The 16,924-nt window shown below is 40.7% G+C and overlaps 1 protein-coding gene across 1 annotated transcript in view; it reads left to right on the top strand.

The window, feature by feature from the left end:
* The window catches only part of LOC149167775 (uncharacterized), a 381,496-nt gene that overhangs the window by 302,389 nt on the left and 62,183 nt on the right, over positions 1-16,924 (top strand). The window contains 2 exon segments of the mRNA XM_089433143.1: positions 3,767-3,838; positions 11,649-11,774. Of these exon segments, the coding sequence (XP_089289269.1) occupies positions 3,767-3,838; positions 11,649-11,774 (198 nt within the window).

Below are 16,924 nucleotides of genomic sequence, written 5' to 3' on the forward strand. Positions count from 1 at the left end.
GTCAACATATAAGGTCATGGGAACACCTCCAATCATGGTCAAATCCTCTCCTAAGCATCAACAAAGTCTCCAAGCAGCAAAATAATGAATAAAAGTTGAATTATGGTACACGCTGTAAATCGGCCTAATGGACAGTCTAGTCAGCCTAAAAGAGAAGGGACAAATCTCTATTTATAGAGGCTGTCCACTCATTTGGACACACACACTTCACTCTGAAATCCGCAAGAAAGAGAGGGCTGAAAAGTACAAAGGCAAGGACAGAAAAGGGTAACGAAGATAGTGAAGATAAGGAAGGAAAACAACGAAGTAAAAGAATCCATTTCTGGAGCAGACACAACCACACGTGCGAGAGAATGAAGGACAGTCTGTGGCCCTAACAACAGTAAGATCACAGTTGGATATTTCTGTTTGTTTGGGGCTGAAATTAGGTCCATAATGGCCTACTACTCCAGCGAGGAAGAAGGACATCAAGCAAAGTAATAAAAGAAGGAGACCGAAGTATAAAGGAATGTTTCTAGGGCTAGAAACAATCACACGTGCGAGGTGCAGCAAGGGTATGACATCAAGCTAAACAGTCTATTGTTTGGGTGAAGAGATCAAGCCTCCAAGGACTCACAAGCCTAGTGAAGGAGTCCATTTCTCTAATGTGAAAAAGACTCTAATTGGAAGACGAAGTGCTGGAAGACAAAGTGCCAGAAGATGTGCCGGAAGTGACAGTGCAGAAAGAAGGATTTGACTTATGCTTGGAGGATATCCTAGTCAAGGGTCTAGGGTTTGGCAGTTGTTCAAATAAGAAGCTTCAATAAGAGAAATCTTACAAAGGGTTTTCCTCTCAAGAGTGGAGAGGATTTGTCCCTGGCAGAGAGCCAAATTTTGTGTTCTTGTTATTTTGTTTTGGTAGCAATTTGATGAAGCATACACATATGCACTAATAAGAAGAAAAAGAAGTATAAGCTAACTAGAAAAAGTAAAAAGACTTCACAAATTGTTATCAAGTCATAGAGAATAATCACAACACTACTTTGCCCTAGATTCTCTAACATGGTATCAGAGGGTAGGTGACATATCAAGGAAAGTGCAACACAAGAACACTCATCAAGGGGAAGCATCTACAAAGTTGAAGCATCAAGACTAGAAGTCTCAATCACTTCAAGGATAAGAAGGGTCTACAATCCATCATCCATCAGGGAGGTCTACTAAGCTAGAAGAAGAGCCTTACATAAAGGCACCTACAAAGAAAAACAGTTTGGAGCAGGACATAGATCAAGCTACAAGTCATCAAATTGCTTCAAAGGAAAGTGACACAAATTGCTTCAAAGATATCAACAATGATCAAGATAACAAATAATCACGAGTTGACATAAGATTATGAAGCATTGTATCCAAGAGATTTACAAAACAATAGCTAAGCAAAATAAAGTAGATGGATTAGTAAACAAATTTAAGCTTGCCAAGTGAATATAAAGCACTTGCTTGCTCAAGAGCAATATTGAATGTGTTGTAGCAAGTTGCACAATACAAATACTTAAGAAATGAAAGATGACAAACTAAACTTTGCAAAAATGAAAATACATGTGAGTGTTATATTAAGAAACCAGCCATTTGCTCAAGAGCAATATTGAATGTGTTGTAGCAAGTTGCACAATACAAATACTTAAGAAATGAAAGATGACAAACTAAACTTTGCAAAAATGAAAATACATGTGAGTGTTATATTAAGAAACCAGCCATGCATGAATTAGATTGCAAAAGAGAATTAGAAAACTAGACTAGAGAAATTAGTCCACCCACAAGCAAATGTCCTCCCTCTAAATGGGGAGGAGGGATACCATGGGATAAATCTCCCAAGATCCCTCAAGAAAAAATAATTTAATTAGAATGATGTTACAATGAAGAGAATCCCCTTTTGTTTCCATGCCCATTGACTTTGGGGCATTTTATGATCCTTATGCAGGACCTGTGCACAAAATTCTAAAATATCCCAAACTCACACACCCAGTGCTAGCAATTCAATCCAATTAACCTGGATGCTTGAGATCTGATGTGCGTGTATCTTTGCAGAAGTACTTTAATCCTTTTGGCTCACAGATCTGGAATAGATTTCTTAAATAGAATCCTTCTGATGATTAGCATCCGCGGTGCCTCTCTTTCTAAAAAACTTGCAAGATCCCCTAGCTTTGCCAAACCCACCATATTATTTTCGTAAATAATAATTTTCTAAAATTCCCCAAACCCCCACACCCAATTCTAACAATTTAATCCGATTAAGCTGGATGTTTGAGATCTGATGTGCATGTCCCTTTGCACAGTTACTTTATTCTTTTGGCTCACAGATCTGAAATGACTTTATTAAATAGAATCCTTCAGATGATTAGCATCTGTGGTGCATCCCTCTCTATAGAACTCACAAGATACACTAGCTTTGCCAAACACAAAAATATTATTTTTGTTATATGGACACTGGAAGTATGCATTGCACAAGTACTATGATACCTCCACCTATATGGATCCAAAATATTATTCAATTAGACTATATCCAGGCACTTGATTTTCAATTCACAATCTCCATTGCAAAGGTTCTAAAATCTGCCGACCCTAGCGGAATCGATGATTCTGTCCAATTCATTGTCTGTCCTTTCAAGGCAACTATGCACCTTGTGTTGCAAAAGGCTCAAATCCACCCAGGTCATCCAAGACCTGAAATGTAATATTGTTGTTATTTACTGAGTGTTTAATGTCTGGCTTATATAACTTTTGCAAGGGTAGGTGAAATCCATCCTTCTAGTAAAGCCAAAACTTTGTGCAATTCAATTAAATGGGCTGTTGGAGTCCATTTTACATCCACAAAACAAAATCTGTTGGATGGAACTGATTCTTATACTTAATCAAATTTAGATGAAGCTTGGACACTGAAAATATGCCCACACCAGAATAAAAAACAGGGCCTCTCAGCCATTCAAAATCTTGAGTAATCTTAAATGGCCAAGATTTTAAGAATTCAAGCTTAACAAAGAAAATAATTTAATAATACTTAGAGAGGCTACAGCCACTTTTCAGAATTAAATTAGCGCTGAAAATCGAATAAAAGACTTGAAACTGGTTGTTTTTGTGCAAGATTACTCTGGATCAGAGATGTTTCTGCATCATTGCAAATTCCAACTTAATGTGCTTTCAAATAGATTGTATTTCATGAAGATGATCTGAAGTGCTCCAAATTGTTAAAAAGCTTTTAATTTTAGTGGCATATTCATGGCAACCTCAAATGGACACTAGCTAGCCCCAGTTGATTTTTTTATTTTTTGTACTTTTGGGTTGGGCTGATAAATTCTTTGAAGAGATTAGTTTCTCTTTATAATCTTGATGTACATTTCACCTAAGGATTAGACAATATTTTTAGCTTCTATGTTTCCCTTTCAATGAACCCATTCCTTATAGCAAAGTAAAATTTGGTTTTTGTTGTTTCCTAGTAGTTAGACAAAGATTGGTCATCTGTGATTATCAGTAGATAATATATATATATATATATATATATATATATATATTTTCTTTTTTTTTTATATTTGTGAAATCAGATCAGGATCCAAAATGTAAGCCTAATTTTATTACCTTTTGTGGTGTTTTTGAGCAGCTCAAGGACCAAGTAGCTATTTAAAATTTTATACTCAAGTTGTCATTGCCAGTGTAACAAAGAGTGGTTTTGCTTCTGATGTGGTTTTTGGAACTCAATTATGCTATAGGACTTAGATTATCACTGTAAATGGTGCAGGTTGAAGTGCTCTTGAAGTTTGAGGAAATTTGCCTGGAAACTGGGAAAGAGTTTGCTCCAATTTTCTCAAAAGTAAGTGCAGGTTAATCATTTAACGGAGTAATTTGATTTGTTTGAGTCCTTTTTCTGTGTGTAAGGAATGACACTGAAATGGGAAAGTAGAGTACCTGAACCAGAAATACTAATTAGTATTTAGGGTCTTCGTATTAGAATAATTGTGAAAATGTAGTTGAATACAAGCTGGAAATCTTTATTGTACGATGTTAATCCAAACTGATCACCTTGCAAGTTATATTATTTTTCAGTGAAAACAGCTTCCAGAAGTAGGAATTATGGAAATGAAGATAGGGAGTATACACACATGCTAGTTTGGTTCATATTTTTGTATATTTTTCTTCCATAGATTGTTCGATTGTGTAATATCCCTAATGGAAATTTTAACAGTAGATACTAGAAATGAACTTGAACAGCAAAATAATTGTAAATAGACACACAACCGACAAATGGATACACAAATAGATGCCAATAAAATCACTGAGCCATTTTATTAATCCACTGAAAAGAGTACATCAACATGAGAGAATAGTGGAACCTGAGCTTGCCAAACAAGCGAAGCAACCCAGAAAAGATCTCTGACCCAACTGATGAATGGCTCTAGCAATGATGTAGATGGTCCGGTGAGAAGACTGCTGCAAAACCGCTGCTGCGAAACTTCTCTCTTCAAATCTCCAATGAAGCACTGTGAGACCTCTGAGTGAAATCTCCTCAAGAGTGTTGGGTTTTCGTTGCACACCAGAGAGTTTCCGTGCTGAGGCTCCCATTGAAGTAGAGAACCGGGTTCTTAGCCTCTCATACAAGAAGAAATATCAAATCCAAATGTCCTCTAATGGCCTCCTCCTCTTTTATAAATCTGGTGGACCCCTCTAGAACCTCCAAATTTATTATTATTTTAATCATGGAGCACTTTCCCTCTTTTATTTCAATTAAAATATTCTTTTTAATGTGGTAAAAGGGTAAATTGGCCACCATGCCTCCTCAGGTCATTGAAAATCACTTCTAACCATCCCGTCCTGTAGATCTTCTTGTTCCGGTTCCAACTAGCTATTACACTAAGGTGTTCTGCCTAGTATTCCTCTCGAAATGCCACCTTAAGCATAATTAATTGAGTCAGGCCCGTTAATAACTTTTAAAGTTGTCGGAATGCCACCTTAAGCGCAATTAATTGAGTTAGGCCTGTTAATAACTCTATTTTTTGAAAGTTGTCGGAATGCCACGGAACGAAAGGCAAACTATGCGGATGATGGAATATACTAAGCGAAAGCCATCAAACTTCTTAAAAATTCCTCAAAACGCCTCCAAAAGCCCCTGAGCCTGCTGAGGATGACAACCTGCACCTGTGACCTGTCTGCCCCCAACTCTGAAAGTCCATCCTATCGATGCCATAAGAATACCAGAAAAAGGAACATTACAAATCCTCCGACCCTGAGATTGCTTGTCCTCAAGCAATCCGAACCTGTGGACTAGCCTGGTGGCCCAATGTAATTGAGACCCAATGCCCGTATCCCATACAAACCACTGGGTGATGGTATGCCTCTATGTATGCCTCTATGGTGTTATTGAGGGGTATGCACTCTTACCCTCCACAGGTAGTTTCAGCTCACCGGATGGAGGCATATCTATGCCATGGGGGCACAGAGTGGGCAGTTGAGTTGAGGATTTCGGAGATAGGGGCTTTGAAACAACTCGTGCATCCAAACATATTGGCCTTGCTGAAGAGGCACCAGGGGTTTTTTTGGGAGATCCCACCAAGTAGACCACTAGATCGTGGGTTTGAGCACACCATTGAGTTGGAGGATGGAGTGAACGCAGTCATCACCACCCCGTATAGGCACCCAAAGGCCTATAAGGATGAGATAGAGAGGGCCATCCAAGAGTTGCTGAGGTTGGGTCACATCAAGCCGAGTTCAAGTCCCTTCGCTTCTTCCATGGTACTGGTGAAGAAGGATGGGACACTACGCATGTGTATTGACTACAGGGCTCTCAACAAGAAAGCATTGAAGAACAAATATCCTATTTCGCGCATTGACGAGCTGATGGATGAGCTTAGAGGGGCGAAACACTACTCTAAGATAGATTTGCGTTCAGGATATCATTAGATCTGGGTAAGGAAACAGGATATCCCAAAGACTACATTCCGTTGCCACTATGGACATTTCGAGTTCTTGGTGATGCCCTTTGGGCTAACCAATGCTTCGGCTACATTCCAGTCCTGTATGAACCACGTGTTTCGTGGGTAGTTGAGGCGTTTTGTCCTTGTTTTCTTTGACGACATACTCATTTACAGTTGGACTTGGGAGGAGCACCTTCAACACTTGGAGGTAGTGCTTCGCATACTAGAGGAGCAACAACTGTATGTGAAGATGTCCAAATGTGAATTTGGGCTAATAGAGATGTTGTACATGGGGCACGTGATTCGGGAGGACGGAGTAAAGGTACACCAGGAGAAGATTGGGGCCATACTGGATTGGCCAACACCCAGGAACGTGACAGAGTTGAGGGGGTTCCTGGGCATTTGCACATATTATAGGAGATTCATGAGGGGATTCTCACAGCTGGTAGTACCCCTCACCGATTTGACAAAAAGGGGAGCTTTTGATTGGATGTAGGTGGCGGAGGAGACCTTTGAGCGCCTCAAGAGAGTCATGAGCAGTTGTCATGTTTTCGCTTTAGCGGACTTCACGAGGTCTTTTGTGCTAGAGTGTGATGCCTCAGGTGAGGGAGTTGGGGCTGTCTTGACACAGGGAGGCCATCTTATTGCATTCGAGAGTAGGAAGCTACTGCCACATGAGTGGTTATACTTGGTGTACGACAAAGAGATGTTGGCCGTAATGCATGCCCTGGCCAAATTCAGGTAGTACTTGGTGGGCAATCGATTCAAAGTGAAGACTGATCACAACAGTCTTCGTTTTTTCTTGGAGCAACAGTCATTAGAGGAGAGACAACAGAAATGGGTGAGTAAGCTCCAGGCTTACGATTTTGAGATCGAGTATGTGAAGGGCAAGCACAACGTGGTGGCAGATGCCCTCTCTAGGAGGCCCGCAACACTATCTCTGATGGATCTTACGCATGACTGGAAGGCTCAACTCTTGGTTGAGTACTCCAAGGACAGATAGGCTTGTGAGATTTTGGATGGTACCCACAAGGATGACAGGTTCCGGGTGATGGATGACGTGATCTACTACAAAGATCAGATATATTTGGTACCAGGATCTCAACTTAAGGAGAGGATTTTGTAGGCCTCTCACAATTCCCCCCTAGCAGGACACCTAGGCTTCCTCAAGACATATCGTGCCATCAGAGAGAGATTTTCATGGCAGGGGCTCAAAGGAGATGTGTTGAGGCACGTGCGGGAGTGCGTAGATTGTCAGAGGAACAAGGTGGAGCTGTCACATCCTGTCGGTTTATTGCAACCACTTCCTATTCCGGAGAGGAAGTGGGAGAGTGTGTCCATGGATTTTATCATGGGGTTTCCAGCTGCGCAGGGGCGAGACTGCATTTATGTGGTGGTCGACAGGCTGACCAAGTTTGCCCATTTATTCGCCATCCCATCAAGATCTTCAGCCTCCCAGGTGGTCGAGTTATTCTTTCGGGAGGTCTTCTGATTGTATGGTCTCCCCAAAACCATCATTAATGATAGGGACAATAGGTTTATGTGGGCTTTTTGGCGGGAGTTGTTCTGGCTGGTGGGGACAAAGCTTACACCCAGTACTAGCTATCACCCCCAGATGGATGGGCAGACCGAGATCGCAAACAAGTGGCTAGAGGGGTACCTGCACAATTATGTGTCGGGCCAGCAGAGAGCGTGGGTCAAGTGGCTTCATCTAGGAGAGTTTTGCTACAATACCCCTTATCATATGTCGATCGGTATGTCTCCTTTCCCAACACTCTATGGGTATGATGCACTTTCTTTTTCTGACATGGTGTTTGGAGATAGCAGGGCCCCAAGGGCAAAGGATTGGGTTCAAGAGAGCCTGGAGATTCTTCGAGCTCTCAAGAACAACTTACAGGTGGCCTAGAATCAACAAAAGATGTATAAGCATAGGGTGGAGAGACATTTTGAGGTAGGGGACATGGTCTACCTATGCTTGCAGCCATATAGACAGTCTTCACTCAAGCAGAAGGGGGAGGAAAATCTTCGACCTTGGTTTTATGGGCCGTATAAGGTGGTCAGGATGGTTGGAGAGGTAGCCTATGAGCTGGAGCTACCTTCGGAGAGCTGAATTCACAATGTGTTCCATGTCTCATGCTTGGAAAAGGCGTTGGGGCACCATGTTACAACAACAACTGAGTTGCCTCCCTTGCATGATGAGGGGCACTTTGTTTTGACACTCGAGTTCATATTGGAGACTCGGGAGAGGATGTTGAGAAACAGGGTGATCAAGGAGCACCTGGTCAACTGGAAGGATTTGCTAGAAGAGGATGCCACATGGTAGAGTGAACAAATTTTGCAGCATCCAGTTTTGTAGTTGCTTAGGGACAAACAACATTCAGGAGGGGAGGATTGTAATCTCCCTTCCTAATTATTCTCCCTATGGAGAGAAAAACAATTTTGTCAATTTTGTTATTTTTGGCTTAATGCAATTTTGGTGGAAAATCTTAGGAGAAAGGGGGTCGATGTGTATTTTAGTGGAATGTGGGGGCCACTTCCTTACAAATAATACGCACCCCTTGAAAGCAGTGTTATTTTCCTAGGTGAGGGTCGAGATAGCAGGGCCCCAAGGGCAAAGGATTGGGTTCAAGAGAGCCTGGAGATTCTTCGAGCTCTCAAGAACAACTTACAGGTGGCCTAGAATCAACAAAAGATGTATAAGCATAGGGTGGAGAGACATTTTGAGGTAGGGGACATGGTCTACCTATGCTTGCAGCCATATAGACAGTCTTCACTCAAGCAGAAGGGGGAGGAAAATCTTCGACCTTGGTTTTATGGGCCGTATAAGGTGGTCAGGATGGTTGGAGAGGTAGCCTATGAGCTGGAGCTACCTTCGGAGAGCTGAATTCACAATGTGTTCCATGTCTCATGCTTGAAAAAGGCGTTGGGGCACCATGTTACAACAACAACTGAGTTGCCTCCCTTGCATGATGAGGGGCACTTTGTTTTGACACACGAGTTCATATTGGAGACTCGGGAGAGGATGTTGAGAAACAGGGTGATCAAGGAGCACCTGGTCAAATGGAAGGATTTGCTAGAAGAGGATGCCACATGGGAGAGTGAACAAATTTTGCAGCATCCAGTTTTGTAGTTGCTTGGGGACAAGCAACATCCAGGAGGGGAGGATTGTAATGTCCCTTCCTAATTATTCTCCCTAAGGAGAGAAAATCAATTTTGTCAATTTTGTTATTTTTGGCTTAATGCAATTTTGGTGGAAAAACTTAGGAGAAAGGGGGTCGATGTGTATTTTAGTGGAATGTGGGGGCCACTTCCTTACAAATAATACGCACCCCTTGAAAGCAGTGTTATTTTCCTAAGTGAGGGTCGAAATTATTGATGGGACCCATGTGAGACTCAAGGGAGCAAGCATAAATAGGAGAAGAGGAGCAACATTTGGGGCCTTTTGTTGATTTGAGAATTCATTGTTGCTTTGGCTGTTCAACTAAGCTACAATGTGCTGTTTAGCACAAGAGCTTCCCAAGGAGTGAAGCTCACCCTTTCTTCGGTGGACCTCGAGTGCCACCCTAGGAAGGTCTTCCCTTTCATTTGGAGATAGAGAGAGTGACATCCCTTTAGATATTTACACTACCATGTCTCAATAGGGATGCAGTGGGAAAGGCTGTGTTGTTTTGGTGGAGCAGTGGTGTCGGGAATTGGGTGAGAAGTGTTGCTGGAGTGATTCTTGTCTAGTTTCCAACTTAGAGGAGCGATATTCCAGCAGGAGGAGGAGCCTAGCACCCAGATCGAATTTCTGGTTCAAGGGATTACATCATCTTCACCCAGGACTGCGCAGTCACTAGTGTGGGCTGTTTGGAGGGAGCCTTGCCCGGAGGATTGAGGAGTTGGGTTGTTGGGATTTTGTTGGGAGGCTGATTTGGAGAGGTTTCTTGGCATTTTGGGAGCAAGAAACAACAGTTCCAGCTACAGGTGCAGATTTCTAGTTTGGAGGAGGGCCAAGCTCTAGGAGGCTGAATTTGGAGGGTCAAAACTAGGGAAAACCCTTTCTGGGTTTTTGGCAAGGAGTACATTCCTAATTTTATAGAATTTTCTGGGTTGTTTTGAGGGGGCAAGTTAGAGGTTGAAGTCAGCCAACAGTGCAGAATTTTGATGACAATGTTCTTGGTCTTGCTTGATGTAAAAGTTCTTTAACTTGATTAGGGCCTTTGAGGTTTCTTAAGATGATCTTCGCTTCCTCGAGATTTTATCCTTGAGTGTCCCTTGATAATATGCCCTTCCTTGACTTAGTCCCCTTAACTCTGATACCATGTTGAGAAATCCAGGGCATTGTAGTTAGATGATTTCTCTTTATTAGATAACTACTTGTGAATGCTTTTTATTTCTTAGATTAGGATCTTCTTTAGCTTGTGTTATTATAGTGTTCTTTCATCAAACAACTACCAATGCATAAACCATAAAGAGACAAGAGACACAGAATGTAGGCGATCAGCCAGGGCCAAAATCTCTCCCACTTGAGAGGAAAACTCGAACAAATTCTTCTTCTTATAGAGACTTCAATTGGTGAATGCCAAGACCAAGACCCTTGACCTATTTGCAACTCCAAGACCAAGACACATGTTCTTTCTCTTTGCTGCTACTCTTCCTTGCACAAGTCAACGCAAGTCAAACTTCTCCTTCTTGTGCACTTCTTGGTTACCATGAAACTTCGACCTCTTTTCCACAGATCTGCACCTCGTACTGCTGTAATACCACACATGTGAGGAGTAGAGACAAGTTTGGAGGTGATTCCTTCCTTCTCTATACTTGGAAGCTTCTCTAGATGAACTCGGCCAGCAATAAGACATATTTGGAGATCCTTTTCTTGTCCTTTATTACAGCAGATGTACCTACTGCAGAAACCCTAGTTTCTGCCACACGTGTGAAGTTGTTTGCCCAAGAAACAGTCCCAAACCAATGCCAAAATACCTCGCTGCTCCTTTCCTCCTCCTTGCTGGTTATAAGGTTTCTTTGATGATCTTTTTCGCACTTCTTTCAACTGCAAACCTTGACTGAAAATCTCAGCCTGAAATGATACTGAGCTGCCCGATAAATAGTTGTTTCCTCATCAAAATAAGCCAACTCGTTGGAGTGTGTGCCGACGTGTCATTTTGTGGAGATCATTTATTCTATTTTTAAGCCGACTTGAAGGAGAGGCCTTGTGCTTGTCTTGGAGGGCTTTCATACTTATTTTAATGACTCATAGAAAATGTAACATGCCCAAGAAGGGTCCTTCTTACATGACATCGACTCAATTTGACTTTTATGACTAGATGACAAATCCTAAAGGCACACAATGGGAGCCATTACTAAAAATAAAATTCCTTGCTCATGAAACCCATGAGACAAGCATTACAATAATAATTTTATTTTTCTTCTTTTCATTAATTACATAAAATCACAATTACACATGTCATTATGAAGACCGAACCTAGTTACACTTTTCAGCACCAACACAGGGGGAGGAATCTTTAAGAGAGAGAGAGAGAGAGAGGGAGAGAGAGAGAGCGAACTACTGTCAATTGTTAACAATACTGATATCGACTGTGTGGAAGTAAATAATCAAAATGAAAGAGAGAGTTATTCATCACTTGGTAGATGCAGGAATTGTTCTATGCTCTATCAAATGTGAACTATTTACAAATTCATCATTGATGGGAGTACTTGTTTGTTTTGCAGCTTTTGGAAGTACTTTATGACAAGGATATTTTGACTGAAGAGGCTATCTTATCATGGGCGTCTGAAAAACAAGAAGCAGATGAATCAGACAAAGTGTTTGTCAAGCAGTCGGAAGTATTTATTCAGGTATGTTGTTAATGTTTCTTGATCCTCTTAGATAAACTTATAGTAGGGATTCTACCTAGCTTAGGCTTTAAATGAGTTAGTCTTTGGTTTTGCCCACATATGATGCTTTCGTAAAACCTTCAAGAGTTTTCTTTTATTTCGATGTATAGGTTTATGGATGCAAATTGGTGTACACATCTTACACTTAATTCTAGGGGGTGAATCACAGAGCCTTTGATGTATCCAGCAGTGTTGTGCTCATATATTTGTCAATTGTAGAAAATCTTATTAAATTATTGTCATTTCTCCTTTAAGAATCTGAAATTCCTACTGAAACCCGTTAGAAAACAAATATGATTCTGATTTCAGAAAAGGGCCTCGCTCTCTTTGGCTGTGTTGCTAGCACGTGCAAATATCTGTTGTGCAATAAAAGTGATATCTTGTTATTTTCCAGAGATTGATTTGGAAAATGTGAAGTATATGTCTAAAAATAGTGCACAACATGGTACCTGCTTAGCAAAGGTCTTAATAAATGGGCCTCGGCCCTCAAGGCATTGATAAGTATAACCTGTAACTGTCCACACATGCCACTTTCATATAAATAAATAGCTGTATTTGGGGAGTGGGAGACATAAGAAGCATAATGCAAGATAGTACACTTTGAAGTTTGCGTTGTAACTTACAATGCAACCATTAACTGCAACAGAGTACAACTACAATGCAACCATTAACTGCAACAGTGTACAATTACAAATGCTTTAGTGAATGCATGCCAGTTCCTCTTCATCCAAGTACATGTGACAGTGTAAGGTGGATTTTCTAATTATTTAGTACCAGGAACTGGATTGAATAGATTCTTGTTCATGAGTTTGGTTTGGCCATCAATTTGTTGTCGGAAGTGAATAACTAAATTGACAACCCATCTTTCATAGGGATTGCCAAAAATGGCTAAGAAATCAGTGCCTTTATTTGAAACAATAGTTGGTGGGAATCATAGTCTGACCCTATGTCCCAAAAGAATGGCTTTGCATCTTTAGAGCATCATAATGCTTATTATAGGGGATGGAGATTGTTACTTTTGGAAGTGACATGTTGCCATAACAAATGCAGAGACGTGTTACCAGATCCACAGGGTATTGATGTTGGATCTGTGGATCCATGTTTCAGATCTAGATACAGATATAGATCCGTGTAGGATCTGCCACATAAACAGATCCTCAAACCCAGAAACGGATCCCATGCTGTTGAAGTGGATCTTGTGCCAGCTAGCCCTAACAAGCTGGATTCCAAGCAAATAACATCAGAGTTTTGGTTTTGTTATTATTATTATTATTTTTTTTTTGTTAAAAGGGTTGCCACTTGTTTGAAACAGTAAAAAGAAAATATTCTATTTAGACTTTTAGTTAGATTACTTGTTATTAATCTGGAGGCTATATAGCTGTATAAGTAAGTTATTAATTACCTATAGCATGTAGGCTGTATATCACATGATAATGCTAGCAGCAATGGTCTGAGACATAAAATTTTGATTTTGAATTTTCGATAATGCTAGCTAGGAAACTATGGGAAAGCTTGGGAACAATATGTAGATACTAGCTAATAGTATATACCTGCTCTTTAGTTTTCTTTGCGTACAAGGGATGGTTGTGTCATTAATAATTTAATCAGATCAATCCCATCCAATTATAGGTGAAGAAAATGTAAGTATTGATTTACCATTGTAACTAGTTGGGAATTTTTATATTTTAAGGTAGATTCCAAGGATGATGGAAGATTGATCATGATGTGGAGTTTAAACATTCAGCTGATGCAGATGTAGACCCATTTCTAGATATGTAGTTAGACCTACTCTACATCATCATATATATAGAGTGATTATTGATGAGACAATTTTGTATTTACAATTATCTTTTTTTGTATAAGGCATAATGCAGCATGATTTTGGTGTTAGGATTTATAAATTATCTATTGATTTCAGTTTTAATATTGTGATTCATGAATAGTGTTACCCCTTTGTCAAAGGGGGTACATTCACATTTCCAATACATCATTCACCACCATTATAAGCTCAAGGTCACAAGTCAAAGCCTTGTAAAAACAATGTGAGAGCCTGTGTCAAGTCTCCTAGACCTGTGTCTTATCAGTTTGAGCTTGTATTCATTGTGATTGGTTGGGCCATGACTTATCCGTTGAAAGCTTCATCTAGGCGATCCAGTCCCTGATTGGATTGGAGGACCTTGTGAAGCTTCTGATGAGGACTCATGTTTTATGGGACCCCTCATTTGTAGGGTGATCTGTAATATCCCCAATTTAGATTTTCAACATTAGAGTTGAGTTTGGGAAGAGGACGCAATTCCGACAACGGGACTTAGGAGGAAAAGAGAATATTGCGCTCTAGTGGAAAGTGGGGACCACAAGAAAGAGAAATTCGACCCAAGGAGGGAACTCGCACTCTTGGAAGAGAGAAGAAAGAGAAGGGAGTGCGAATTAGGAGAGAGAGAGAGAGTGGGGACCACAAGGAGAGAAGGAGCCACAAATTATAAATAGAGCAAGAGACACTCATTTTGGGCATTCATTTATTCATATATTCAGAAATTGTGTCTTTGACATAGCATGCTTGAGCTGAAGCTAAGTCTATAGTGCTGTTTAGCACACGAGTGTCTCCAAGTGAAGATCTCAACCCTTGCTTCAATGGACTTCGAGTGCCAGCCCAAGGAGGGAGTTCTACCCATACCAGTTCGTACCAGCAACAGGAAGTGCGAGTTTTGTGGAGAGAATTAGAAACAATAAAACAGGGACTGCGCAGCTCTTGGAGGAGGTATGCTTGGAGGTTGTGGAGTGAAGGGAATTAGGGGCTGAAACTTGAGGTGGAGTCCGGGGAAGTGCTATGGGGGCTTTTATAGCATTTTGGCGGAGCAGCAAACACAACATTTGCTATAGGGTACATCTGCTTGTGGAGGGGGACCAAGCATTTGGGGGTCAACTTTGGAGCGTCAAAACTACGACAAACCCTTTTTGGGGTTTTCTGGGTTTATTGAGGAGAGACCAAGATTAATTTGGCAGAATTTTTTGGGCAGATTTGAGGGGTCAAGCAGGGGTCCCAACTCAAGCAGTAGCTAGAGGAGCTAGGGGAAAATTGGGCCGAAATTCCAAGGTCAACATTTGGCTAATTCCTTTGTGGGTTATTGGTGGAGAGCTCGGGGTTAATTTCCCGGAATTTTTTGAGCACCTGAGGAGGCCCTAGCAGTGGTTCTTTGCAACTAGTAGCATATTTTCTAGGTAGTTTCTGTGCAGAGGCAGGAGAGAACAACAACAAATTTGAGAGGGATTTCTTATTGTTCATCTGGGCTTAACTAGCTTGCCTTGAGCAAGCCTAGGTGCACTCTTTCCAGCACCTCATTGTACCCTCTTCTTATTATAATAAAATGGCTCAGCAGTGTATATTTTGGTGAAATTTCATGGTTTGACTCATGTGTTTGATTTTCGTGGTTTTATGTCAATATTTTCTTTGTTATTTACTCTAAAATTTTCCTAGGAATATTACATGACCAACGATCTATGGCCTAGTCCAATCCATGTCAAGGTGCACTTATGTCATTTCGCATGGTTGGTGTCTATAGAGTCTGTAGGTGACCTTGGCTTTGGTGTAGTATTACTCATGACAAATCTCACAACATAGTAGTGTCTTCTGACATCTTTCACATTTCACAAGGTAGTCCATGATTCCCAATGCAAAAATGGTCCAAGTGGTCGAAAAGTCAACCTAGTCTTAGATTACAGAGCATGATGGGAGGCTTCCATGCCACGTGGAATTTTCCCAATTTGAGCATATAGTTGCTAGTTGTAGCTATGTGAAACTTGGTCAACAATACAGGAAAAGATTCTAGGAGAATTTTTAGGTAAAGCATTTGGTTGTTTGTGATATGCATGATGTCAAAGGTGGTCTACTCAATGAGAGGAACATAACCTACATTTCAGATTTTGCAAATCCTCAAGGGCATTAAAGATCATCCATTTGGGCATGATGATGTGGTGTTGAAGCTTATGGTAACTTCGGAAGGTCTTCTGCATAGTCTTGATGTCTTAGCATGTAGAAGATGATTTATTAGCTCTTTAGGTGCTTGCTTGGTGAAGTAAGTGATTTTTGTCTTCTTTCCTAAGTCTAACTTAGGAAAAGTACAATAATTAATGTCAATTATTTATTGTGAACCATTAGGTCAATTTCTAATGATAAATAATTTGATTATTTAAGTGACTTGGAAATGATCTCAACAGTTTATCTTCTACAAGGGAGTTTGGGGTTAGGGATTTGGGCTTGATGAAGATTATAAAATAAACCTAAGGGAGAGGTGAAGACACAACAAGGAGATAAAGTGATTTTTCTCTAGAGTGAGAGGCTCAATTAGACTGTAGCGTAGAGGAGGAAGAGTACAAGTGGATTCAAGAGCATTTCCAATGCCTTTATAGCTTAGGATTTGTAAGCAAGTTACCACACTTGTGTCAGGGATGATTATACCATTAGCCCTATTAGTTGCTTCCAGCCCTTGATGAAGACAGTTAATAGGTAGACCCATCAATCCATAGGTGCTTGTGATAAGGGTGCTTATGGAATGGGAAAAAAATTCAAGGAAGATGGCCATAGCCATGGTACCAGCTGAAGGAGGTCCAACTCTCTGAGTGCTATAATGAGAAGAGGTAGCAATTGTGGAGGCATGAGTTACCCCTTTTCTCGACATGCTTTTTCTCTCACTTGGGGCACATTTGTTGATTTGGGGTAGCATCGGATGTGCTCTAGCCACGAAATTTGGTGGAGAGGTTGGGGCACATGAGTTCTCCAATACCCAGAAAGGGTTTGGGCAGATTCTAAACAAATCAGGAGATATTAAAATAATTAATATTTTTAATGGAGTCCCTAAGTCTAAATTTAGGGAAAATAAAATATTAATGTGTATTAATATGAATCTGTGTTAGAGTGGTCCAAAAGACATGGATCAAGCCAGATCTAATCTTAGCCATTGATTAAGGAATTAATCTCGGCCGTTGAATCGTCAACAAGAAAGGTATAAGAGGAGGCTTGAGGGTCACTTGGAGATCACACCAGATGATCAGTCATTCTATTCTCTAGAGCGGGGTTTGGTAAGAGAGATAGAATCAGTGATCGGGAGAGTAGC

This window comes from Pinus tabuliformis, chromosome 5_1 (genome assembly GCF_031772625.1).
Source record: "Pinus tabuliformis cultivar Carrire ecotype Pingquan chromosome 5_1, CPIR1, whole genome shotgun sequence".
Taxonomy (NCBI): Eukaryota; Viridiplantae; Streptophyta; class Pinopsida; order Pinales; family Pinaceae; genus Pinus; species Pinus tabuliformis.